This window comes from Bombina bombina, chromosome 4 (assembly GCF_027579735.1).
Source record: "Bombina bombina isolate aBomBom1 chromosome 4, aBomBom1.pri, whole genome shotgun sequence".
NCBI classification, from domain to species: domain Eukaryota; kingdom Metazoa; phylum Chordata; class Amphibia; order Anura; family Bombinatoridae; genus Bombina; species Bombina bombina.
In genome coordinates, this window is record NC_069502.1 from 47,526,916 (window position 1) to 47,546,209 (window position 19,294).

Below are 19,294 nucleotides of genomic sequence, written 5' to 3' on the forward strand. Positions count from 1 at the left end.
CCCTGTCAGCATGGTTCTTTCAAGGTTATCAAGCTGCTGGCTGAGACAGTAGAGCACCTCTATGTCCCCTATGGAGGCCATTTTCTGATGTTGCATTGATATAGTTACTGGCAGGGGGGTGCGCTCACCCAATCCAATTTTGTAATCCGGTGTCAGGAAAACAGCAAATGTTGTGGTTTATGTTGTACTGCAGAGTAGTACTGTGATATACAGGGCAATTGTAGAAATATTGCTGTTGAGTCTTACCAAAAATCGGCGGATTAACAGTTTCTTGACTGGAGCTCTGAATAAGTGCGACCGCCCAGGATTTCTGCTTGGACATGCCCCTATATTTATTTTTTTATATATAATTTATAACAAACAGCAGAAGGTTGTTTGTAATATCTCTTACAATGTGAACTGTCATATTTCCAAACTCCAAATATTCCTAATAATTGTAAAGGATTAACCGTTTGTTATCTAGATAAAACTCTAAAACCATGGTTGTATTAATCAACATGACTTTTATTAAAATACAGATCAATGTTATTACAAAAACATACTCATAAGTAGTTGTAGCTAGTTATAGCATTGACAATTTAATTAATCTGGGAGTATTAGCAATAATTATATTATGGAACCGTGATGTCTGTTTTTATTGATCAAAATGAGATATGATGACATCACTTTTGAACTTATTGGTGTTAAAAGATATTTAACTATTTATTTCCAACTCTGAGATAACGTCTTCCTTGCTTATTTGCTTCCATAGTTCAGGAATCTTCCCTAAGCCTTCAAACTTTTTTTATACTGATTTTCCAGGTCTGACTGGAAGCGAGAAACAACCCATTTCCAGTATTTTTGTGATGAGCTGTCAGGTGTAATTGACCAGTTAGAATAAGGAGGTCCAGCTTTTCTGTACTTTTTGAAGGGGAATAGAACATCTGAATCAAGACTTATATAAAACGAATTATCACTGGCTACAAGACTGGTGCAGATATCAGTCATAAACGTATTTTTGTTTTTATAATAGCCGCCTTTAAGTCCATTAGGACGATGAAACTGGACGCTGTGGTCACCGTCATGTTCGGACACTGTATTAGTGCAGATGGCATTGCAGAAAGGACACTGATGCCAACAGCCAGCCAGCTGATCTAGCAGAATTTCATGTGGCTTAGATCTGAATTTAGTCATGTCATTAACAGAAAAGTCTTTATTAAGTTGTTGCACTACTATTTCCAGTGCCTTTGACATGGCTTCTTTTAGAAAACCAATGTCATCTATATCTTGTTGATCTACACTTTTGAAGTCACTACGTGAAATGTTTATGTTGTCTCCCAGTTCTGAGCAGAACGTATCCAGCCATAAGCTCACATTACTCTGTATCTTTTCTATCCTTGTCATTGAATTCTCTATAGCTGATAGAATCAGAGTTTTGTAATGGTCCATGCTGGTGTTTAAAAATGTTGACAGCCTTGAACAACTTTTGTCAAGTAAGTAGTCTTCAACACATTCCTGAATGAACTTTTTAAAAGCTGATTTGGGGTTCTGAATATACTCATAATATGCCGGGAAATCTTCTCTTTCAGCCAGTGACTTCAATATATAGTTCTCTAGGTTCGATCTGTTCCCACTGAAGGCTGGGTAGTTGCACCTCATCTCCCTCGCTATGTCTATTGCAGCCTTTTCATACACTGCTTGTTGGATGGCCTCTTTAAGTTTTGCACATAACAAGTCAGCAAATGAAGCAATCTTTTTTTTTCCTTCACAAGAGCATTTAAAGCTCTGAAAGAAATAGTCTCTCTTATTTTCAAGATGAATATGAGGTTTGTTTGTTTCTTGGAAAGCTTCAGACATCTGCTTAAAACTTTTCACTGCTTTACGGCAAAGATACACTGACACAAGCATTGTGTATTGATTTTTACATTTAAACTCATGAATTAACTCCTTCAGCTCCATTTTTATTTTATGCAAAATTTCATGAAAATAATTTATCTGATAGTCCATTTTCTCTTGCTTTTTTCTCTCAATATATTCATTTATAAGCTGCTCTAGAGCACATGTTGTCCGTTTGACTCTTTCTTTATCATCATTTGATAGTTTTTTAGTGCCATACAGTTTTTGTTTTGCAGGAAGAATGTTGAAAAATTCATCATGGAAAGAATCCCATTTGGAGGAATCCTTGATTATAGCTAACACATTAACTTCCTTTCCAAAGTGCTCAATCAGAACATTTTCAAAATCGACTTTTATTTTTGGTGGGACAGCAGGAGGGTTTTTTTTCTTCACCTCTGCAATCCATGAATTCCATAATGTATTAAAATTTTCCCTCAGTTCATCTTCACTTAATTCTTTTCCCTTTAACTTTAGTGCCAGCTCTTTGCTTCTTCCAAACAGTTCACTTTCATAATGTCCTTCCATTTCATCTATCTTTTTTCTGCTGTCATTTGATATATTTAATTCATCTATTTTTTTCCTTGTCTGTTCTATTAGATGTTGTTTCAGAGTAGACAGTCTATTTTTGGTATTTGCTTTCCACTGTATTAGTACTTCTTCATCACTTTCATCACTAAAAAACATCTCTAGATCCTTCATAACTTTGTCATATGGTTCTTCAAGTTGTCTATGAAGATAAGATATTTCAACTGTTTTAATTTCACCTTTTTTGATTTGGACATCCATCCTGTTCTGTAGGATTAGCATGTGTTCTCTTAGTTCCCAGGTCCACTGTCCATATTTAATTTCCAGTTTATTGTAAGCTGCTATCTCAAGAGAATTTTTGAAACTGAATACAAAATTCTCAGTTAACAAAGCTTTCCATAGATCACAAACCCTGATTTTGAAATCTGACATTTTTAATATTTTACTTTGGTACTCCTTCCTTCCGGTGTCAAGTATGATGTTTCTGAGAAATTGCACATTTCGGCTATAGCTTGGGTTAGAAGGAGCCATGGGTGGATCACCTTCCCAGAGGTGGGCAAAATAATGAATATGGGTGTTCACATCAAATTTGATGACCTCATTAAAGCATTTTATGTCAGAGTGTTCTTGCTGAGCTGCGGTCAATGTCATTTCATCTAGTTTTTCCTGAAGTCGTCTTCGTCCCTCCATGGTTTTTTCTTTTGCTGTGAGTTCCCCTACATTTTGATGGACAAACAGGCAACTTGGTCTGAGATTTACTTGCTTCATTCTCAGGAATGCTTGTACAGCTATCTGTAGAATATCTTGCATTTCAGAAGGATTTTCCCCAAAAATATTAATTAGAGTGAGATTCCCCAGACCAATGGTAAATGTAGCAAGTTCATTATCATGACTTGTGGCTTTGTTGCACAATTCAGGGGTCCTTAAACCTTCAGTATCAATAACAAGTACATAGTCAAAATTCAGCTCTTTCCTCAAGTGTTCATCAACCTTAACAAGTTGCATGAAGGCTCCTCGGGTGCATCTTCCGGCACTTACTGCAAACTGTAACCCAAACATAGCATTGAGTAATGTTGACTTCCCTGAACTTTGTATGCCAAGTACAGAAAGGACAAACAGTTTTGGATCTCCTAACATTACAATCAATTTATCTAAAACTGCTCGTATCCATTTCAATGGCACATGTGCTGCATCACCGTCCATCAACTCAATGGGATATCCAGAAATCATAAGTCTGGCAGCAATTTCAGGTAAGGCGAATGAACATTTCTCTGATTGTGAAACGGTTTCTTGAGCTTCATAGATCTGCCCTAATTCTCTCAGAATGTGTTCAAGGCCAAATGTTGAGTCGTTTATCTGTTTTGATATTTGTTCTAATCTTTTTTGCTGTATTTCTATAAATGCATTGCTGTTTTTCTTTTCCTTTTCAATAGAAAGTTTTGACCACAATTCATGGTACTCCTCATACAACACAGAATGTTTTTCTGATGATAATTTATCTAAATACATTTTAAACCACTGAAGAAAGTACATTGGTAATGATTGTGGGGTTGAGTGTAGGGTTTCCAGGAAATATCTCATGAATTCATTGAGAGGAAATGCTCTTTGTAATTGTTTTTGCCTTAAATAATTTTTTTCTTCCTCAATGTTATTACGGTATTGCTCAATGCTCAGATTTGTTTTTCCCTTAAGTCGAGTAAGCTCCTTATCTTTTTTGCACCACGTTAGCCAAAGTTGTCCTTGTAAAGGAAGGAATGTTTCCTTCATGGCTGATAAGTTATCTTTTAACAAACTGAGTAAATAAATTGCCTTTTTTTTGTCTTCTTTGCACTGGATTTGATCTTCATCAATAATGAACTCATAGTTCCTAGCAATATTTGCGCAGCGGTCAAGAGAGGTTGTGATCTTTGATATAGACACAATTTTTTTAATTGTACATGTAAGCTCATTAATTAATTCTGCTTCATTTCTGTTTTTAATCCCAATTTTTACATTTACACCGCTCTTTTGTTGAGTTCGTTCTTTGTCTGTAAGTAGACATATTAATGGTTTAGGAGAACTATAAAAATGTTCTAAGACTTGTTTGTATTTTTCATCATTTATTTTAGAACTTGTTACAAATATCACATTGACTGAGGAAATTTCTTGAAGAAAATGCAGTTGTTTCTCATGTTCCAGTGCATCACCGTGGAGATTAGTGAATGCAATGCAATCATCAAACATGTCATCTTGTGTGCCACTGGGGCAATACCAAGCAACGTCTACAACACCTTTCATCAGCAATGAGTTTTTGGTACTTCCTATGCAGTGACGATGGAAAAATGTGTCATGTTTTTTCTTACTTAGCAAGGAGTTAATAATCTGTGATTTAGAGACCAGTGATGTACCAAGTCGAATGAAAGATACCACTGGTGTATCTGTTTCAATAATAGGTTTTGCAGAGTTGACTTTACTTTTACCCTTCCATGTTTTCTTAAGGTTTCTAAACAACCCAAGAGGAAATTCAACCTTGGTATCAGGATTAGGTATCAGAAGTGGGAGGGCAAACTGGCAAACTGAGAGCTTTGTGTAAATATATTGCCTGGTAAAATCATCAGCACAATGAAAAATAGCCATCTGGACATCCATTGGGTGGATACCTGTGTTGGTCTCTGTAGTTACTTCATCACTGTTATCATCAGATTCATTGAAGAAGCTATTAAAAGTTTCTGAAGCTTTATTCCCAGCAGTTAATATCCTTGTTGCTGATCCTGAATCATTTTCCGGCTTGCACTGGAGATATCTTGCACGGTAATCTAACAGGAGTAGTTTTTGCAAAAAGTGAAAAGGAAGCTGTTTTGTTGTTACTGTCTGACTTTCATTAAAATAAATCTTAGAAATTACATGAAAATCTGCAGTCTTCATTTTTCGTGGATAATATTTTATAAGGTCAATCTCTTTAAGTAGATTTGGAACAATTTCATTACTTTCTGTTTTAAGAGGATTTTTAAATGTTTCTTCAGTAGAATAAGAGACTGGCTTCTGAACTTTCATATATTTATGTGTTTGTAGATATCTTTTCTTTATGTTTCCTTGTTGATATATAATATTTTTGAGATCTTCTTCCAAATGTTCCCATTGAGAACTGTCAGTATAACTGTTAAGCATACGGTCAACATCACATGAGAAGAACTCTGCCAGGTGTTGTTTCATAAAACTAATACGCTCTTGTTTTTGCTCTAATGATATTTTGGTTTGTTCACAAACCAATTCCAAGCCAGTCAGCAGTACAAAGGCTTGAGCTCGGTGAGCACATTGTTCTCTCAAGTTTGAATACTCTTTATATGATTCTTGCATTTTAGAACTCATGAACTGAATATCTTCTGGCCTTAAAAGACTTTGAAACTCACGTGTTTCTACACAAAATCCAAATCTGTTTGCAATACAAAGAAACAGCAGCTCTTTCTCAATCTGATTGAGGTGTCTCATGGTCTGCAGAAAAGACTGCAATGACAGATTAATAGTATTTGTAGCGTTACGCATTGCTTGTTGTACTTCTTCTCTTGATGCCGTTTCTTCATTTACATGTTCCATTTCTTCCTTTATTGTTTGAAAAGTATCAATCAGTTTATTAAACTCAGAAATCTGTCTGTGTTCTCCATCACTTGCGTTATTTTCTGGTATTTTCCCCTCAGATGGGCATTGTTTTATAGTTGATAACATTCTGTCAGTCCTTCTATCTAACGTAAATAACAATGTTGGATTTATTTAAGATATATCAGCTTATCATTCACTGCTAAGTATCATAATGCTTGAATATATCAATTCCCATCTTTCTCTTGTAGTAGATGTCATCAAAATCCAGGTCTTAAACAAATTGCTTTGAATTTATTGGCATTGTCCACTTTGCAAACCTCTGGCATCTTTTCTTGCTGCCCCCAGATATTCCTGAAAGAGAAAATAACCATTAAAAAAAAAAGACTTGTTAGGCGTTATTGTTACAAGAAGCAATTGGCTGCACAGTGCATGGCAATCCTTTATTTCAGCAAATTAAGTAATGTTACTGGCTAAATAAACAATATTTTAATCACATAAAAATGAAGATTGCATAGTTTGGTAGGACATTATAAAGGCCTGTAAAGAAAGAGGGAGGGGACAGAGCTATGTAGCCTAATCTAATCTAATGGTGAGGGGACAGAGCTATGTAGCCTAATCTAATCTAATGGTGAGGGGACAGAGCTATGTAGCCTAATCTAATCTAATGGTGAGGGGACAGAGCTATGTAGCCTAATCTAATCTAATCTAATGATGAGGGGACAGAGCTATGTAGCCTAATCTAATCTAATGGTGAGGGGACAGAGCTATGTAGCCTAATCTAATCTAATGGTGAGGGGACAGAGCTATGTAGCCTAATCTAATCTAATGGTGAGGGGACAGAGCTATGTAGCCTAATCTAATCTAATCTAATGGTGAGGGGACAGAGCTATGTAGCCTAATCTAATCTAATGGTGAGGGGACAGAGCTATGTAGCCTAATCTAATCTAATGGTGAGGGGACAGAGCTATGTAGCCTAATCTAATCTAATGGTGTGGGGACAGAGCTATGTAGCCTAATCTAATCTAATGGTGAGGGGACAGAGCTATGTAGCCTAATCTAATCTAATGGTGAGGGGACAGAGCTATGTAGCCTAATCTAATCTAATGGTGAGGGGACAGAGCTATGTAGCCTAATCTAATCTAATGGTGAGGGGACAGAGCTATGTAGCCTAATCTAATCTAATGGTGAGGGGACAGAGCTATGTAGCCTAATCTAATCTAATGGTGAGGGGACAGAGCTATGTAGCCTAATCTAATCTAATCTAATGGTGAGGGGACAGAACTATGTAGCCTAATCTAATCTAATCTAATGGTGAGGGGACAGAGCTATGTAGCCCTCACTCCCCTGAGGGGTGAGCTGAAGGCGGTCGGCGAGGGTTGAGCCCTTCAGGTATTGTTCTTAAGATTACTTGTCCATCGGAGGAGGGGGGTCAATTCTGGTCCCTAATCTGTCGCAGTGAACTTTTGGGGGATAGCCAGAATTCAATATCCACGGCTTAGCTGTTAACAAAATACTGTAATTTCAGTACATTCCTTGTGGTAAAGAAAAAGGGCCCTTATATACATAATGCCGGCTGAGCTAAGTCTTGGCCAAGGGAAATAAACTCAAAGGCCCTTAAAAAATACTAGCCTCATAAATTATATTGCGAAGAGTATTTCCTAAAGAGAGAAACACTCTAAGGCTATCTTTGCTTTAACATCAGGATCAAGGGAGCTGTATAAAGAGGAATCTATCTGCTTTGCATCACTTGAATGTGCTAACTAACTTTTGCAAATATCTTTTTTTTCTGCTTGATAACATCTGCCTCTGCTGAATAACTCTTTCAAATCCTTTTTGCCTACCTGGGAACAACTTTATGGGCTAAACAACCTCTGAAAAGAGGGCAGAAGAGGGAAGAGAGAAGGGAAGAAGTGGGGAAGGAGGAGGGCAGAGGGAGCAAAAGGGGAAGGAAAGAAAAAGGAGGCTTTATAACTGAAATTAAGGAAAAAACCTTGAAAGTTTATCAACAATATGAACCATCACAGGGCTGCTTTTCTTCTTCTTTTTTTTATATATAACTCTCTCAAAGAATAAGTTGCACTGGCCCTAAAGGAACAAGTGTACAAAGCATTGTCTGTTGAACTTTCCTAAGTTGAGAGTAATAGGAAACACCAGCAAGTTGATTACTTTCTGTCTTTTATGTAAAAGTTGTATTTAAAGCATAAGAATTGCTGGTTATAATCTTAAATAGATACACTGTATCATAATGCTTTAGGAATCAAGAAACAATGTATTGCTCTTTAGCACTGGGCAATGGAAAAGGTTATATGCAGTGTATAAATTTTTGTATGTTACCACCCTTGCTAAAAGATAAATAATTGTTATGTTTTTCTATCTCACCGTCTGTACTTACCAAGGCATTTTCTAAGCACTCTAATATTGGAAATAATCTTACTCTGATCCACTTTTCAGCTGATATCTAGATATAAGTAGCAAATAGCTTATAACTGGGTCATATAGAAAACCCCAAAATACCTGAAAACAGAGGTATACTTAGCCGAACATTGCCCACAGGCAATGTAGTCTGGCATAAGAACACATTGTAATATTGCTAATAACTCTGAGCACTGGCTAAAGGGGGAACTTCTTTACTATAAGGTCTGATAAGCAGATACACCCAGGAATCAGCTACTTTGGCTGTCTTATACATAAAATAAAGTTTCAGTGATTGCTGATTATTATTATAAGCTGAGAGCAATAGGGAAATATCAGCAAACAGATTATCTTGGTCTCCTATGCAAAAACTACACTTAAGGCATAAGAGTCATTGGCCATAGGAAAATAGCCATTCATGATTATACGTAGAAACAGAGTATCCTAATGTAGAAGGTTATAAGAAATAGTGAACGCTTGCCCAGTACTTAGTAATGGAGATGGCTACAAAAGTGCTATAACTCATGCATGTTATTAACCTTACTAAAAGATAAATAACCGCTTTGTATATCTATATTAACATCTGCATTAATTGATCACTGCAATATTGGAAAAGGTTTTGACTTCTCTCTTTCTGTGTCACTCTTTGATAGTATATAGGTAGGTATAACTAGCAAACAATCTATAGCTAGTATATATAGGAAACTATATCTCATTCCAGGACAGAGGGTTAATCTTGGATATTCAGTATAACAATAGCTACAGTTAATCTGGAAAGGTAAAACTGTATATTGCATTTTTGGTAACCTCCCCGACTAGCGATTAACGTTTAGGATATCCCCCTAATCTAAGGCTTAGCTGGCAGCATAAAGTGGGGTAGCTGAGAACTTATAATTCATCTATTATAGTTTTTCCATCCAGTCAAAAGACATTTAAAGGGAGGTTGCTTATTGCCAATTGACCCCCCCCCCTTCCCTGTGAAAACCATCTGAGACAACCTAATAAAAGAAAAAGAGCAGGGTAGAGAAACTGAGTCTGGAAAATAAATTATTATTATTCTCGCTCGGTCCTTACCGAGGAGTTAGTTATTGGGCTGCCCCACGTATAAAATATAGTTACGATTAAAATTCAAACTTAGCATCTTAGTTAGATTTAAAGAAACACCAAGCAAAATATAAATCTCTCCCCTGAAGTTATAAAAATATCTAATTGTGGAGAAACTCTGCAGGGGATTCAATCTTGGCGCAAGGAAGGAATACAGATATTAGTGTGCAAGTATTAATTAAAGATCACATACCCTTAGTGGCCAATAAACTAAGCACTTAGAACACTTTTGCCCCCTTTTCATTTTTTTTTTATTTTTTTTCGGCCTTCCTTCTCCCTTCACAGACATTCACTTTCACCCCCATCCTCACAACTCTCCTCGTCACTTATTTTTGCACTTTAGGGGGGAATTTCCCCCCCCCCTTCTAATGATTTTAGGCTTTACACTACTAATTTATGGATAAATTCCTTCAAGTACACACTAAAACCCCCTCACCCACCATGGCGGCTAAGCACAGAGATAGGAAAAACAAAAGCACAATAGAAACTCAGATAGACACTCACTTCAGTCACACTAATCTCCCACACGACAAAGAAGCACCAGACACCCAATCACTTGTAGCTCGCATAACAGAAGCGCTCGCGCCGAGATTTGACTCTATAAAATTTGAGATTAAACAAGATATTATCTCCCTAACTAACGAAATTAGACAATTTTCTAACAGACTCCAGGAGGTCGAACAAAGAGTCTCAGACTTAGAAGATAACAATATAATTCACAGCTCTAAGCTAAAAACTATAGATACAACCTTACTTAAAATGCAAGCCAAAATAGAGGACCTAGAGAATCGTTCTAGGAGGAACAACATAAGAATAATTGGGGTCCCTGAGGGGAAACAATTTGAGGACCTTGGAAAATTTATATCTGTCACCTTAGTTCAACTATTAGGCTTGCCTCCCTCACACCCCCCAATAATTGTAGAAAGGGTGCACAGACTGGGGCGTCAGACAGAGGAGGGGAGGAGGAGAATGAGACCGAGACCAATAATAGCAAAACTATTGAATTTCCAGGATAAAAATATTCTTTTTCAATATAAAAATCAGCCTATCCTATTAGAATCTTCTAATGTTTACTTATTTAAAGATTTTTCCGCAGAAACAGCAGGGAAAAGGAAAGAACTATCGCCCATTCGCACAAAACTTATTAAAGGTGGACACCGCGCCACAATAATTTATCCGGCTAAACTTAAGATTTCAATTAATGATGAAACACATTTTTTTGAATCCGCCAAAGAAGCGGAAAAATTTGCAGAAGAGATAGAGGAACAGGATGGTAGGGGATAGAATCTGTAATAACCTTAGGCCCAGTACCTTAGACAGTATTAGCTGACACAGGACTCTAACGGAATTGGTAAAATGAAGGTCTTTTTTGGGAAAACCCTGTGAGTCTCTGTAAATCGGGACACAGGGTAATGGGGGTTGGGAATGGGATGGGTCTCTCTGACTGCAGAAAAATTCTTTTAAATTTATTTTGGGTGGCCTTTTTTTTTTTTTTCTCTTTCCCCTTCTCCCTCTCCTTTTCGTTTTCCTTTTTTTTTTTTTCCTCTCTCTTCCTCCCTCCCCTTCTTCCTCTCCCTCTGGTCATATAAAAAGTAATAATGTTAGACAAATGTAAAATAACCTCTTGGAATGTGGGCGGCATTACAACACCTATTAAAAGAAAGGCTATCCTCACCCAGTTACAAAAAACACAAACGGATATAGGTTTTCTACAGGAAACACATCTAAGTACAGAAGAATCTTTAAAACTAAAAACCTCTTGGGTAAAGGAAATATTTTTCGCACCAAGCACGAGGAGGAAGGGGGGGGTAGCTATATTGATTGGGAAAAAAATCAATTTCCAAAGTCTCCACTCTGAGGCTGATCCTGGGGGGAGATATGTCTTACTCAAGATTAAAATTGCCCAAAAGGTGTATACACTTTGTAATGTTTATGGTCCCAATACTTTTGATCCCGAGTTCTGGGATATGCTCCAGTCTAAACTACTTCTTTATACTACAGGGCACTTAATTATTGGTGGAGATTTCAACATGGCACCAAAATGCCTAATGGATAGGCTTAGATGTAATACCAAGCGGCTGAAACAAAAAAAAGATAATTTGGAAGCTAAGATGTTTAAAAAACTCAAACAGAATTTAGGATTGCGTGATATCTGGAGATCCCAGAACCCAGATGTCCAGAACTACACATGCCTCTTGAAAGCTCATAAAACCCTATCACGGATTGATTTGTTTTTAATAGATGAACATATAGCTATAGCCCAGGTTAAATCTGAAATTTCACAGATTACACTATCAGACCATGCCTCTATTTCTCTTGAGCTCCAAAAGATGCATTTCCACCCCACCCTATCTCGATTCTCATTCCCCTATTTTTTGGCCTCTGATTTCAAATTCAAAGGATGGCTTAAAAGCAAATTTCAAGAATATGTTAATTTCAATACAAATTATTTAGATCGCCCTGAAATATTCTGGGAGGCTGCGAAAGCAGTAATGCGAGGCGAAATAATAGCATATAGGAGTGCACTCTTTAAAAAGATAAGATTAAGAGAAAAGGAAGTAGGTACATTTTTGATAAATTCATATAACCAATTTTTATTGGATAAAACCCCCTTAAGCTGGGCAAAATATGTCCGCGCTAAAAATGAAAGGGATACATTTATATTACAGCAGGAGTCTCAAAAGGAACTGAGAATTCATGCTAAAATGTATAGGTATGGAAACAAAACTGGTAGAATGCTGGCGAAGCTCGTTAAAAATGAGAAAAAGCAATCTGCTATAGAGCATCTTCAATACAAAGGGAAATAATTGCTAAGATCTGAAGACATCGCACAGGCACTATCTGAATACTTTCAAGAAGTATATGCATGTAGGACATATGATGTAAAAAACTCTACTGAGTTTTGGAGCAAAATTACTCCTCCCACTCTATCGCCAGATAGTGCTGATGTCTTAAACTCCCCCATTACTATAGAGGATGTTGAGAAAGCAATCTCCAATCTATCTTCCAATAAAGCAGCAGGTCCTGATAGACTTCCAAGCAAGTTCTACAAAATATTATCTTCAGAAAGTGCCCCCTATCTATGTACTCTTTTTAACAATTTCTATATAAATGCTAAATCTGTTCCGCCTTCCTTTTCTTCATCATTTACGACTCTAATACTTAAAAGCGGCAAAGATCCTATATGCAAAGAATCATACAGGCCAATAGCTCTTCTCAATTCTGATTACAAAATTCTAACGACAATTTTAGCATCTAGATTACAAGGGGTACTTGGAAAAATTATTCATACTGATCAGGCAGGATTTCTTAATAAACGCAATTCCTCCGCAAAAATCAGAGAACTCTTGGTTGTAATGGAACATTTTTGGAATTTGACAGATTCAGAGGATGGAGAATCTGAAAAAGCCTTCGATTCCATCCTCCATGAGCATACAGGGAGTGCAGAATTATTAGGCAAATGAGTATTTTGACCACATCATCCTCTTTATGGATGTTGTCTTACTCCAAGCTGTATAGGCTCGAAAGCCTACTACCAATTAAGCATATTAGGTGATGTGCATCTCTGTAATGAGAAGGGGTGTGGTCTAATGACATCAACACCCTATATCAGGTGTGCATAATTATTAGGCAACTTCCTTTCCTTTGGCAAAATGGGTCAAAAGAAGGACTTGACAGGCTTAGAAAAGTCAAAAATAGTGAGATATCTTGCAGAGGGATGCAGCACTCTTAAAATTGCAAAGCTTCTGAAGCGTGATCATCGAACAATCAAGCGTTTCATTCAAAATAGTCAACAGGGTCGCAAGAAGCGTGTGGAAAAACCAAGGCGCAAAATAACTGCCCATGAACTGAGAAAAGTCAAGCGTGCAGCTGCCAAGATGCCACGTGCCACCAGTTTGGCCATATTTCAGAGCTGCAACATCACTGGAGTGCCCAAAAGCACAAGGTGTGCAATACTCAGAGACATGGCCAAGGTAAGAAAGGCTGAAAGACGACCACCACTGAACAAGACACACAAGCTGAAACGTCAAGACTGGGCCAAGAAATATCTCAAGACTGATTTTTCTAAGGTTTTATGGACTGATGAAATGAGAGTGAGTCTTGATGGGCCAGATGGATGGGCCCGTGGCTGGATTGGTAAAGGGCAGAGAGTTCCAGTCCGACTCAGACGCCAGCAAGGTGGAGGTGGAGTACTGGTTTGGGCTGGTATCATCAAAGATGAGCTTGTGGGGCCTTTTCGGGTTGAGGATGGAGTCAAGCTCAACTCCCAGTCCTACTGCCAGTTTCTGGAAGACACCTTCTTCAAGCAGTGGTACAGGAAGAAGTCTGCATCCTTCAAGAAAAACATGATTTTCATGCAGGACAATGCTCCATCACACGCGTCCAAGTACTCCACAGCGTGGCTGGCAAGAAAGGGTATAAAAGAAGAAAATCTAATGACATGGCCTCCTTGTTCACCTGATCTGAACCCCATTGAGAACCTGTGGTCCATCATCAAATGTGAGATTTACAAGGAGGGAAAACAGTACACCTCTCTGAACAGTGTCTGGGAGACTGTGGTTGCTTCTGCATGCAATGTTGATGGTGAACAGATCAAAACACTGACAGAATCCATGGATGGCAGGCTTTTGAGTGTCCTTGCAAAGAAAGATGGCTATATTGGTCACTGATTTGTTTTTGTTTTGTTTTTGAATGTCAGAAATGTATATTTGTGAATGTTGAGATGTTATATTGGTTTCACTGGTAAAAATAAATAATTGAAATGGGTATATATTTGTTTTTTGTTAAGTTGCCTAATAATTATGCACAGTAATAGTCACCTGCACACACAGATATCCCCCTAAAATAGCTATAACTAAAAACAAACTAAAAACTACTTCCAAAACTATTCAGCTTTGATATTAATGAGTTTTTTGGGTTAATTGAGAACATGGTTGTTGTTCAATAATAAAATTAATCCTCAAAAATACAACTTGCCTAATAATTCTGCACTCCCTGTATAATAACTTCACTAACACATTTTGGCATTGGAGGCAATTTTTCCAAATTTGTAGAGAATTTATATAGCCAATCTTCTACAAGATTGATAGTGAATCGCAATATTTCTCCCACTATATTCTTAGGCAGGGGAACACGTCAGGGGTGCCCCCTCTCTCCACTCCTCTTTGACATTGCCATAGAACCTCTGGCTGTCTTGATAAGGCAATCCCTTGAGGGCATAAGAATACATAAATATGAGATAAAAGTTGGACTATATGCAGATGACCTACTTATATATTTGGCTAATACAAAAGTGAACATACCCAAGTTGATCCAGATAATGGACCATTTTGGATCCTTTTCTGGATATAAAGTTAATAAGTCAAAGTCGGAAATTTTCTGGCTTAGGAAGAATCTAAATTTGCCTACTTCTCTCTCTCCCTGGATCCGGAGCCCTGCTACTCTCACCTGCTCTGTAGTGGACTTTCAGTTCCGGCTGTCTACCGGGTGACGTCACTCCCACGAGCCGCATCCACTGTGTCTCTCACACGCTGCTCTCAGCCTCTGCTGCAGCGTCTCTGCCTTGTGCTCTCTCTCCCACAAGCCTCATTGGCTGTGTCTCACACACCCTGCTTCCAGTAGCTGCTGCAGCGTCTCTGCCTAGTGCTCTCTCTCCCAAGCAAAGGATTGTGCCTCTCTGACTGCGAGCTTTTTCTTTAATATTCCTCTGCTTGTTACTTAAATCTCGGTAAGCTGAGTATTTATTTTTTCCAGTTCATATTTTCTAAGCTTTAGTTGCTTATTTTGTTTATTCATTGCAATGAAGGTATTTGTTATTTTTAAAGTCATGTCTGACTAAATTTGAACTACCATATGTTGCCAGGGGTAAATAGTTCTACATATTTTCATGACAACTGACTAGCATATTAAAATAATAATAAAATATATGTAAAACCCTAAGCCATGAGTTATTACACGTATTTAAAAATGAAACACTCACTCAAGTTTTTATTTGGTAAACATACTTTTTATATATTGGAAAATCTATTCATGAATTATGCTCACAATAGACTTGTTGAAAGCAGTGTTACTGATAAACTTTCACACACCTGTTATAGAATACCAAGCCAAACTTATCCAGCTGACTTAACTACAATGATGAATCCAGGTGACATAAACTCTCACTTCCAGGAATTATCCAACAAAGTTGACCTTTTAAGTCAGGGATTTAGAGAACTTCAGGTAGAAAACCTGACACTTAGGAATATTATTAAAGAAGGGTTAAGTGCAGCTAAACCCCCTGACACTAACACTCCTGACCCCCCAATTCCACCTCCTGAAAAATTCTCTGGGGATAGGAAATCATTTAGGCAGTTTCATAATGCCTGTAAATTATTTCTCACACTTAAGCCAAAAACATTTCCTAATGACCGTATAAAAGTACTAACTGTCATTTCTTTCCTAAGAGGTGAGCCCAGACAATGGGCAGATTTATTCTTAGAAAATAACGACCCTATTCTAAATTCAGTTGATGATTTCTTCAAGGCCATGTCGGAGTTATATGAGGACCCCAACAGGCAACTCACAGCAGATTTTAAGTTGCGTAACTTAAAGCAACATAAGAGGCCTGTTGAGGAATATATCTCTGAATTTAAGATTTGGCAAAGGGATTCCCAATGGAATCAGGTTTCCCTAAAAAATCAATTTAGAATAGGGTTGTCTGAAAATATTAAGGATGAGCTTGCTAGACTAGATCTCCCAGAAACACTTGACTCAATTATGTCTTTAACTATAAAAATAGACAGAAAAATTAGGGAAAGGAAACAGGAAAGATATTCCCCAGACTCCTATACCAAGGTTACCACCCCTAAAGCTTATACACCCTCTCATAAGAGTCAGGATGAAGCCATGGAGATAGGGTTCATTAGAGGAACCCTGTCCCCTGAGGAAAAGTCACGCAGAAAAGAAGTGGGACTCTGCCTCTATTGTGCCGCAAAGGAGCATTCTGTTTCTGACTGTCCTTCTTTAAAGATACAAAGATCAGGTAAGACAAATTTTTCCTCAGATCATTTACTATCTTTAACAGCACAAAATCCTGCATATTTCATTATTACTATCTCTTTACAGTGGGGACAAAACCGACACAGTCTTAAGGCCGTTTTGGATTCGGAAGCCTACGCTAGTTATATAGATATAAAAGTTGTACAAGAAAATAAAATACCTATTATTGCAAAGAAAAAAACTGTTTCTGTACAATTAATTGATGGAAGACAGTTAGAGTCAGGACCCATCACACACCAAACAATTCCCTTATTAGTCACTACTCATGACATACACCAAGAGTTCATTTCTTTTGACGTTATTCCTTCACCCATTTTTCCTGTTGTATTAGGTCTACACTGGTTGAATAAACATCAGCCCCTCGTACATTGGTCAGAAAAAACACTTGAATTTAATTCACAATATTGTACCACCACATGTTACCCTATACAACCTCTTCTATCTGTCTTGGAAACTAACATCCCTCCTGTTTATTCAGATTTAAAACAAGTATTTGACAAACAGGAGGCAGAAACCTTGCCACCCCATCGGGAGTATGATTGCCCCATAGATCTAATCCCTGGGTCAAAAGTTCCATATGGACACATATTCCCACTTTCTAAACCTGAGCTTGATACGTTAAAAGAATATATCAATGAGAATCTCAGGAAGGGATTCATTAGACCCTCCACCTCCCCTGCAGGGGCAGGAATATTTTTCGTAACCAATAAAGATAAAACCATACGGCCAATCATTGACTACCGCAAATTGAATAAAATAACAAAAAAAAAGATTGTTATCCTCTTCCACTCATCCCTGAATTAATCGAAAGATTACATGGCTCATCCATTTACACTAAGCTTGATCTATGAGGAGCTTATAATTTAATAAGAGTGCGTTCTGGGGATGAGTGGTTGACTGCTTTCCGTACTAGGTACGGGTTATATGAATATACTGTAATGCCCTTTGGATTGTGCAATGCACCCGCCACATTCCAGAGGTTCATCAACGATGTGTTCCGTGATCTCCTTGACACTTTTCTAGGTATCTACTTGGATGACATCCTTATATTTTCAGATAATGAAAAAGAACATATAAAACATGTTAGGATAGTCCTCTCAAGACTGTTAGCTCATCACCTGTATGTGAAACCTGAAAAGTGTACCTTTCATTCCCCTGAAATCACTTTCCTTGGGTATCATATATCATCGAAAGGGATATATATGGAGAAAACAAATATCCAAACCATTCTTGATTGGCATATACCAAAAACCAGAAAACATATACAAAAGTTTTTGGGATTTTCTAACTTCTATAGAAAATTTATTAAAAACTTTTCAGCAATAGTTAAACCCGTAACTAACTTGACAAAAGCTAATGTTCCTTTTGAATGGAACAAAGACGCAAATCACTCCTTCAATGTTCTAAAAAATTCCTTTACTACAGCAGCTATTCTAGCATACCCTGATCCACAAAAACAGTACATACTATAGGTTGATGCCTCATTGTGCGCTATAGGAGCTGTATTGTCCCAAAAGAATCCCAAAACAAATAGGACACACCCTGTAGCATATTATTCAAGAGTGTTAACAACCTCTGAAATAAATTACCATATCGGTGAAAAAGAGCTCTTGGCTGTTAAAAGCTCTCTTGAAACTTGGAGACACCTTTTAGAAGGTACAATAGAGCCTATAATTATTTTCACTGATCATCGCAACTTAGAGTACCTAAAAACATCTTGCACGTTAACATCTAGACAAGTGAGGTGGAGTTTATTTTTCTCAAGATTTAATTTCCTCATAACCTATAGATCGGCTTTAAAGAATACCAAGGCCGACATACTTTCTAGGCTTCCTTCTTCTCCTCCTAAGATTCAGATGTGTAAACCCCTAGTTCCATTAGATAACATAGTGGGGACTTTAGCCATATCAACCACTGAATTAAAAGTGAAGCAACTAACTGATACTACTAAAGTGCTATACAACTTAACACAAGGAGAGAATGGGTTATACTACCATGACACAAAACTCTATGTACCCCCTTCACTAAGGGAACAAGTTCTCTCCTCTTGTCATGAATCTCCCCTTTCAGGTCACCCTGGTATGAACAAAACTTATGACTTAGTTACAAGATCCTACTGGTGGCCCCACATAAACACAGAAATAAGAAACTACATAAAATCATGTTCAGTTTGCACAACCTGTAAAACCGATAGGAATAAACCCACAGGGTTTCTTCTCTCCCTACCAGTTCCAGACAGACCGTGGAAAGACATTGCTATAGATTATATTGTTGATCTACCTGTATCTGAAAAGAATAACACAATAATCATTATTGTTGATCTCTTCACTAAAATGGCACACTTTGTGCCTTATTATAAGTTACCAACCGCCCTGCAAACTGTAAATATCCTTATAAAACATGTCATCTGCCTACACGGCTTACCGAACACTCTGGGGCCCATTTATCAAAGGGCTTGCGGACCTGATCCGACACTGCGGATCAGGTCCGCAAGACCTCGCTAAATGCGGAGAGCAATACGCTCTCCACATTTAACATTGCACCAGCAGCTCACAAGAGCTGCTGGTGCAACGCCGCCCCCTGCTGACTCGCGGCCAATCGGCCGCCAGCAGGGAGCTGTCAATCAACCCGATCGTATTCGATCGGGTTGATTTCCGGCGGTTCCTGTCCGCCTGCTCAGAGCAGGCGGACAGGGTTATGAAGCAGCGGTCTTTAGACCGCTGCTTCATAACTTGTGTTTCTGGCGAGTCTGAAGAATCGC

The 19,294-nt window shown here is 37.9% G+C and overlaps 1 protein-coding gene across 1 annotated transcript in view; it reads right to left on the reverse strand.

Moving 5' to 3' along the window:
- Positions 1-483: 483 nt before the first annotated feature.
- The window catches only part of LOC128655888 (interferon-induced very large GTPase 1-like), a 120,660-nt gene continuing 101,849 nt past the window's right edge, over positions 484-19,294 (reverse strand). The window contains 2 exon segments of the mRNA XM_053709479.1: positions 484-783; positions 786-6,327. Of these exon segments, the coding sequence (XP_053565454.1) occupies positions 695-783; positions 786-6,102 (5,406 nt within the window). The 5' untranslated portion in view covers positions 6,103-6,327 and the 3' untranslated portion in view covers positions 484-694.